Here is a 9,271-nt window from a genome sequence, read left to right as displayed (position 1 = left end):
TGCCTGTAAGGATTTTATATGTTTTCCCCATGACGGCGTGGGTTTCTTCTGGGTTCTCTGGTTTCCTCCCACAATACAAACACGCATTGGTTGGCAGATTACTTGACCATTGTAAGTTGTCCTGTGATTAGGCTAGGGTTAAATCAAAAGATCGCTAGGCAGTGCAGTTCAAAGGGCCAGAGGGCCTATTCCATGCTGTATGAAAAAAATGCTTTTTAGTATCACTGTCTTGCAACAAATTTCACAACATATGCCAATGATATTAAATCTGACTCTGATCGTGCTTTGCCAGCTCTTCTTCTTCACTGTCTTGTTTCATTTTACATATAAATTACATCTGTGTGTTGCCTGAATTCATGTACCCTTGATGCTGCTGCACGAAGATTTTTCGTTGTATCTTCAGTATGACTCACTGTATTTGTGCATGTGACAACAAACTCAAAATGGGGCGTAAAGGTGGGCAGATGGAACCCAGGAGTGAGATATAAAAATTAGCTTTTCTTGTAACATTTACATTGAAACATCAAAGCACACAGTGAAGTGTGTTATTTGCATCAACAATCAACACAGTCCAAAGTTGTGCTGGGGCAGCCCACAAGCGTCACGCTGTTTTCAGCACCGATGTAGCATGCCCACAACTTACTAACCCTTTGGACCGTGGGAGGAAACTGAAACACGTAGAGGAAACCCACGTGGTAATGGAAAGAACATACAGCCTCCTTAAAGTGGTGGAATTCAATCCCAGTCTTACGGCTGGCACTGTATAGAGTTACACTAAACTCTACACTATTGTGCCAAGTGATAGGGAAAGACCATAAAACTTAGGAGCAGAATTAGGCCATTCTGCCCATCGAGTCTGTTCCAGCATTCCATCATGGCTGACTTATTATCCCTCTCAACTTCATTCTCTAGCCTTCTCTCCATAACCTCTGAAACCATTACTAATCAAGAACCTATTAATCTCTGCTTTAAACATACCCTATGAGTTGGTCTCACACCCGAATGCAGTAATGAATTCCAAAGATTCATCATCCTCTGACTAAAGAACTCCCTCCTCATCTTTATTCTGAAGGGATATCCTTATAGTCTACATGTCCACTCTATTCTAACCTTTTCAATATTTAATAGGTTTCATTGTGTTTCCCCTCTTTCTTCTAAACTCCAGTGAGTAGAGGACAGGAACTCCTCATACAATAACTCTTTCATTCTTGGGATTCATTCTTGCAAACCTCCTCTGGTCTTCCCCAATGTCAATGCATCTTTTCTCAGATAAGGGGCCCAAAGAAAATAGGATGGGTGAACAAAGGAAGAAGAAAACTAGGTTGATTCGTGAGTGTGTGTGGGAGAAGAACAGTGGGTAGATTACCTGAAATGGGAAAATTCCTGTTTATCCCTTTGGATTGTAAACTTCCCAAGTGGAATATAAGATGTTGTTCTACCACTTTATGTTTAGCCTCTTCGTAGTGATGATCAATGGGAGTGTGGGGAAAGGTGCAAAAATGCCATCCAACCTGATGCACCATCAATAACTCACACTGAGACGTAGGCGAGATATCGGCTTTTATTGACTGGAAGAAGGAACCAGGAGTGAGTGTCTATCATACAAGGTCCTGGAGACTGAGGCCGATCTTCAGGCCGCAGGTCTCCTTTATACAGGGGCCTGTGGGAGGAGCCACAGGAGCAGTCAGCAGGGGCGTGTCCCGACAGGCACATAGTTCACCACATTCACCCCCCCTTCGTTTGAAAAAGTCCTCATGTAGCGAAGGTTCTTACAAGTCAAGCCGATCAGGCGGTCGAATCTGTCGCTGCGATCTACGTAGCACCGGCTGTGACCGCATAGGTGCCGGCAACATTGGCGATTGCACAGGGGACGGGGGTTGCGCGTGTTCTTGCCCACTAGGCGCCGGTGATCCCTCATGCATGTGCGAGGCGCCTGGTATAAATGCGTACGAAACGCCCAGTATACAAGTGTCGTGAGGAGTCTGTGTAGGGCCTGGTGAGTACGGTATCACCTCTGGTGCAGGGTTCACAGTTACCGGAGAGCCTTCAGGGTAGTGGTCTGCTGCACCTGCGGGTGCCAGGTCGCGGATGGAGACCGTGTCCTCCCGCCCATCAGGCAAGACCACGTAAGCATACTGGGGGTTCGCATGGAGAAGGTGAACCCTCTCCACCAGCGGGGAGTATTTATTGCTCCTCACATGTTTCCGGAGCAGCACTGGCCCCGGGGACGTCAGCCAAACTGGTAGGGTGGTCCCAGTGACAGACTTCCTGGGAAAAGAGAATAGGCGTTCGTGAGGGGTGGCATTGGTGGACGTACATAACAGAGAGCGGATAGAGTGCAGTGCCTCAGGGAGGACCTCCTGCCATCGAGAGACCGGCAACCCTTTGGACTTAAGGGCTAAAAGTGTGGCCTTCCACACTGTGGCATTCTCCCGCTCTACCTGGCCATTACCCCGGGGATTATAACTCGTGGTCCGACTGGTAGCAATGCCCCTAGCTAGCAAGTACTGGCGCAGCTCCTCACTCATAAAGGAGGACCCTCTATCACTGTGGATATAGCAGGGATACCCGAACAGAGTGAAGAGCTGGCGCAGGGCTTTTATGACGGACGTGGCAGTGGTGTCGGGGCAGGGGATGGCAAAGGGGAACCGTGAGAACTCGTCAATAACACTGAGAAAATAGACATTGCTGTCAGTGGAGGGAAGGGGGCCCTTAAAGTCAACACTCAGGCGTTCAAAAGGGCGGGTGGCCTTGACAAGTTGTGCCGTGTCAGGACAGTAGAAGTGCGGTTTGCACTCGGCACAAATTTGGCAGTCCCTGGTCATCGTCCTGATGTCCTCCAGGGAGTACGGCAGGTTCCGAGCTTTCACAAAATGGTAAAATCGGGTGACCCCCGGATGGCAAAGTTGTGCATGAAGGGCGTACAGCTGGTCGAGCTGTGTGCTAGCACATGTTCCCCGGGATAGGGCATCAGGGGGCTCATTGAGTCTGCCAGGCCGGTACAGGATATCATAGGTGTAGGTGGAGAGTTCTATCCTCCACCGCAAAATCTTATCATTTTTGATCTTGCCCCGCTGTTGGTTGCTGAACAGGAACGCAACCGAGCGCTGGTCGGTCAGCACAGTGAATCTTTTGCCAGCAAGATAGTGCCTCCAGTGCCTAACAGCCTCCACTATGGCCTGGGCTTCTTTCTCCACCGCGGAGTGCCGAATTTCAGAGCCTTGGAGGGTGCGAGAAAAGAATGCTACTGGTCTGCCTTCCTGATTAAGGGTAGCAGCCAGAGCGAAATCGGAGGCATCACACTCCACTTGGAAGGGAGCGGTCTCGTCCACTGCATGCATCGTAGCTTTGGCAATGTCCGCTTTAATGCAGTTGAAGGCCGCGCAGGCCTCAGCAGAGAGGGGAAACGAGGTAGACTTGACCAGGGGGCGAGCCTTGTCTGCGTAATGGGGGACCCATTGGGCGTAATAGGAAAAAAACCCCAGGCACCGTCTGAGGGCCTTGAGAGTGGTGGGAAGAGGGAGCTCTAACAGGGGGCGCATACGTTCGGGATCAGGCCCAATAACCCCGTTTTCCACGACATACCCAAGTATAGCAAGGCGGGTGGTACCAAAAACACACTTGTCCCTGTTATAAGTAAGGTTCAGAGCTGCGGCCACTTGGAGAAACCGTTGGAGGTTGGCGTCGTGATCTGGCCTGTCATGACCACAGATGGTGATGTTATCCAGATAGGGAAATGTGGCCTGCAGTTGGTACTGGTCCACCATCCGGTCCATTTCCCTCTGGAAGACAGAGACACCATTCGTGACACCGAAAGGGACGCGCAGGAAGTGATAGAACCGGCCGCCCGCCTCGAAGGCGGTGTAGGGGCGGTCCTCTGGGCAGATGGGGAGCTGGTGATAAGCGGATTTCAGATCTATTGTCGAGTACACCTTATACTGAGCAATCTGGTTGACCATATCCGCGATGCGGGGTAGGGGGTATGCGTCAAGCTGCGTAAACCTATTGATGGTTTGACTATAGTCCACCACCATCCTATTTTTCTGCCCAGTCCGAACAACAACCACCTGGGCCCTCCAAGGGCTTGTGCTCGGCTCAATGATCCCCTCCCTGAGCAGCCGCTGCACCTCCGACTGAATGAAGGCCCGGTCCCCCGCGCTGTACCTCCTGCTTTTGGTTGCCACAGGTTTACAGTCGGGGGTCAGGTTGGCGAACAGCGGTGGGGGAGGGATCTTGAGAGTGGAGAGGCTGCAAGTGTCGGTAGCGCAGCTGTTGGCCTGGTTCTGGATGGGATGTGTGTGTCCGTGTGTGTGTGTGGTCAGTAGCGGGGTATGTGAAGAAGTCCCACAAAACTGAGGATTCTTGACAGTGAGTGGTGGGAGGGGCCCGTCGTATACCATAGTCACACTTTCGAGATGGCTCTGGAAGTCCAGCCCCAATAGCACAGGTGCACACAGATTAGGCATGACCAGCAGTTCAAAGTCCCGATATACTGTGCCTTGCACCACCAAAGTCGCTACACAACCCGCCCGGATGTCTGCGGACTGCGACCCAGAGGCCAAATGGAACCTCCGACTGACCGGCCGCGTTGCAAGTCCGCAGCGTTGCACTGTGTCCGGGTGAATAAAACTCCCAGTGCTGCCCGTGTCAAACAGGCATCCAGTCCAATGCCCCTCCACCTGGATGTCCATCATGGATCTTGCAAGCTGGTGTGGGGCGCTTTGGTCGAGAGTCACAGTGGCCAGAGTTGGATCGCCGTCGGGGTACCCGGTCAGCATCGGAGGGTCGGGGGCGGGGCATGCTGACACCGACAAAGATGGCCGCTCACATCCGGGGTACCCGGTCAGCATCGGAGGGTCGGGGGCGGGGCGTGCTGACGTCGACAAAGATGGCCGCCCACATCCCGGCATGCAAGATGGCGGCCCCCACGTTTCACCCGCAGCGCTGCACTCCGCTCGAGGTTGAGACTTACAGACCTTGGCGAAGTGGCCCCGCTTTCCGCAGCTGGAGCAGGTCGCTTCTCGCGCTGGACAGCGTTGTCGAGGATGTTTCTTTTGGCCACAGAAATAACAAAGCACGAGTTCCTTACGGGCCACAGCCGTGGTCTGGGTCGGGGAGCTCGTGGAATGGCGACTGGCGGCGGCGTTGGCGAATTCGCTCCCGGGAGCCGGCGGTGGCGGGGTCTGAGGCGTCCACGAAACCGGCGGGGAATCGCGCGACTGGACAGCGTCGGCGTTATGCCGCGCAGCTTCTAGAGCGTTGGCCTTCTCTATCGCCGAGCTTAAGGTAAGATCCGAGTTCTCCAGCAGCCGCTGGCGCATGTACACTGACCTCAGTCCCGTCACAAAGGCGTCCCGCACCAGCAGCTCCGCATGTTGTTCTGCCGTGAGCGTCTTGCAGTCACAAGCTCGGACGAGTGTCTGTAGTGCTCGGAGAAACTCAGCGCACGATTCGCCAGGCCGCTGTTGCCGGGTAGCTAAGCGATGTCTTGCGTAGACGGTGTTCACCGGCCGCAGGTACTGTCGTTTGAGGGCGTCCAGTGCCCCTTCGTAGGTCGGCAGGTCCCGGATAAAGGAGTAAACTTTGGAGGAGACCCTCGAGAGTAGGATTCTGTGCATAACGGCGGGTTCAGTCGCACGAAGCTCCGCCAAGTACGATTGGAAGCATGCAAGCCAGTGTTCAAAAGCGAGAGCTGCGTCAGGGTCTTGAGGGTCCAAATCCAACCGGTCCGGACGCAAATAAAATTGATGCACCATCAATAACTCACACTGAGACGTAGGCGAGATATCGGCTTTTATTGACTGGAAGAAGGAACCAGGAGTGAGTGTCTATCATACAAGGTCCTGGAGACTGAGGCCGATCTTCAGGCCGCAGGTCTCCTTTATACAGGGGCCTGTGGGAGGAGCCACAGGAGCAGTCAGCAGGGGCGTGTCCCGACAGGCACATAGTTCACCACACAACCAGAAACTTGAGATGGCCATTATCGGCAGGGCACTGGTGCCCCCCAAAATGATCACCTAGTCTACACTCGGCTTCTCCAGAGAAGAGGTCACATCTGAATGCAACAGACCAGGTGAGAAGGGGAGACGCAATTGACCGCAGATGCTGGAATCCGGAGCAAAAATCAAACTAATGGAGGCAAAGGGAGGGCCAGTGTTTCAAGTCATGACCCTGATTTGGGACTGATTAGTGGAACTGTATAAGGAAGGGATGGTGGGCAGGTGGGGGCGGGGATTGGGGTGCTGATGTGTGAGTAATGGGCAGAAAGAAATGGGAAATTTGAACAAAGGGTGAAAGAATGGTAACCACAGTTAATTAAAAAAAAACAATTCAGAGATTTAAGAAATTAAAATGCAATTTAAAAATTTATTTAAATACCTTATAGAACCAGGAGTTAATGTGGGCATGCTGTGATGACACCAGAGCGTGATGACACTTAAGGGCTGCTCAGCACAATCATCACTGATCTGATTTGGTGCAAATGAGTCATTTCACTGTATGTTTCAATGTACATGCAACAAACAAAGCTAATCTTAATCACATTTAAAATTAACACAGGGCTAAAGTAAAATAACAAGATATAAATATAGTGAAAGGTCATTGACACAAGATGCAAACACAAGAAATTCTGCAGGTGCTGGAAAACAGAGCAATTCACACAAAATGCTGGAGGCGTTCTGCAGGTCAAGCAGCACCTATGGAGATGAATAAATAGTTCCCCCACCTCCACACACACACATCATATCATATCAAACAGGTGCTGGTTGTAAAGTTTTCCACCAAGTTTTTATATTATATTAATGTTCTTTTACATTATTTTTCTTGTGATATAAGCCGCAAAGTCAGCCCTTCCAGTTAATTCTTCATCGTACTTCCATCTCCATTCCAATCTTCCTCTTCCTCCATATATGGTGAGGAGTTTTCCAGAAACCTGGTCAGTACATAGAAACAGAATCAATTAATGGGCTCGGACACCCTGGTAAACCAACAAATGAAGACTAAAAGCACTAGGCAACAGAACATTTTTTTTTTTTTTTTTTTTTATTTAAATAATTTTTTATTGCATTTTTAAATGATTACAAAGTATGAAAAAAACAATGTATATAACCCATACCCCCTCCCCTTAACCCCTCCCCCCTAACTGCCCCTTAGAAAAAAAAGAAAGAAAGAAAGAAAGAAAGAAAGAAAGAATGCCTGGTGGTTGGAAGATCTCCACATGCTCCATGGAGTTCGTAATAATTTTAATATGTATATTTATTTCTTCCCCCTAATAACCAATTGTTTCATCTTAAAAGCATCTATATATTTAATCCTATCTTTTGTAAATAAGGGCTCCAAATTTTCAAAAATGTTTCATATTTATCTCTTAAATTATAAGTAATTTTTTCTAATGGAATACAACCATAGATTTCTTTCTTCCAAGAATCTATACTTAAATGTGAATCCGATTTCCAAGTAACTGCAATAGCTTTTTTGGCTACTGCCAGTGCAATTTTTATAAATTCTTTCTGATACTTATTTAGTTTGAGTTTCGGTTTTATCCCTTCAATATCACCTAGTAAAAATAATATTGGATTATGAGGAAATTGTGTTCCTGTAATTTGTTCCAGTAAAAGTCTTAAATTTGTCCAAAAAGGTTGAATTTTAGAGCAAGACCATGTCGAATGTAAAAAAGTACCAGTTTCCTGGTTACATCGGAAACACTGATCCGATAAATTTGGATTAAATTTTTTTATTTTTTGTGGTGTAATATATAATTGATGTAGAAAATTATACTGCACTAATCTTAACCGAACATTTATTGTATTTGTCATACTGTCAAGGCATAGTCTTGACCAATTTGTTTCTTCAATTTTAATATTCAAATCACTTTCCCATTTTTGTCTTGACTTATGGACTCCTTGCTTAATTACCTGTCTTTGAATCAAATTATACATGCAAGATACAAATTTTTTGATATTTCCTTTTTGAATTAAAATTTCTATTTCATTAGATTTCGGCAATAACATTGTTTGACCTAATTTTTCTCTTAAATAAGCCCTTAATTGAAAGTAACAAAATAAAGTGTTGTTTGATATTTTATATTTATTCTTTAATTGTTCAAATGACATTAATATACCTCCTTCAAAACAATTCCCTATATATCTAATCCCATTTTGAATCCAATTATATAAAAGTTGATTGTCCATTGTAAAAGGAATAAGTCTATTTTGAATTAAAGATCTCTTTGCTAATAAAGATTTTTTTATCTCATCATCAACATTTATCTTATTCCATAAATCAATCAAATGTTTTAATATAGGAGATTCTTTCTTTTCCCGTATCCATTTAGATTCCCATTTGTATATAAAATCTTCTGGTACATTTTCTCCTATTTTATCTAATTCTATTCTAATCCATGCCGGTTTATCTTTCTCGAAAAAAGATGCAATAAATCTAAGTTGATTTGCTTTATAATAATTCTTAAAATTTGGAAGTTGTAATCCTCCTAGATCAAATTTCCATGTCAATTTTTCCAATGATATTCTGGACATCTTACCTTTCCAGAGGAATTTCCTCAAATATTTATTTAACTCTTGAAAAAACTTCTGGGGTAATTGTATTGGTAATGATTGAAATAAATATTGTACTCTAGGGAATATATTCATTTTTATAGTATTTACTCTACCTACTAATGTTATTGGTAGTGCCATCCATTTTTCAAGATCTTCCTGAATTTTTTTCAAAAGTGGTAAGTAATTTAATTTGTATAAGTTTTTTATATCATTATCAACTCTTATACCTAAATATTTTATACCATTTACTGGCCATCTAAATTGAGTTATTAATCGACATTGATTATAATCTCCTTTAGTAAGAGGCAAAATTTCACTTTTATCCCAATTTATTTTATAACCCGATATTTTCCCATATTCTTCTAGTCTATAAGATAATTTGCGTAGTGAATGTAATGGATCTGTTAAATAAATTAGAACATCATCAGCAAATAAGTTAATCTTGTATTCTTCCTGATTAACTCTGAAACCCTTAATATCTGGGTCCATTCTAATTAATTCAGCTAATGGTTCTATTGCCAACACAAACAAAGCAGGTGATAGTGGGCAACCTTGCCGAGTTGATCTTGTTAACTGAAATGATGTTGAAATTTGACCATTTGTCACTACTTTAGCTTTGGGATTAGTATTTAAGGTTTTAATCCATTTTATAAATGATGTTCCTAATCCATATTTTTCCAATACCTTAAATAAAAAATCCCATTCCAATCTATCAA

The 9,271-nt window shown here is 45.6% G+C and overlaps 1 protein-coding gene across 1 annotated transcript; it reads right to left on the bottom strand.

Annotated features, from left to right (window-relative positions):
• Nucleotides 1-1,560: 1,560 nt before the first annotated feature.
• LOC132404101 (uncharacterized) lies at nt 1,561-5,716 on the bottom strand. Its single transcript, XM_059988177.1, has 2 exons — nt 4,977-5,716; nt 1,561-3,782 (listed from the first exon to the last, which is right to left on the bottom strand). Exons 1-2 carry the CDS (start codon nt 5,616-5,618, stop codon nt 1,770-1,772), a joined length of 2,655 nt encoding a protein of 884 aa, XP_059844160.1. The 5' UTR covers nt 5,619-5,716; the 3' UTR covers nt 1,561-1,769.
• Between the last annotated feature and the right edge of the window lie 3,555 nt (nt 5,717-9,271).

This window comes from Hypanus sabinus, chromosome 1, assembly GCF_030144855.1.
Source record: "Hypanus sabinus isolate sHypSab1 chromosome 1, sHypSab1.hap1, whole genome shotgun sequence".
NCBI lineage: Eukaryota > Metazoa > Chordata > Chondrichthyes > Myliobatiformes > Dasyatidae > Hypanus > Hypanus sabinus.
This window is presented reverse-complemented; position numbering and strand designations above follow the sequence as displayed.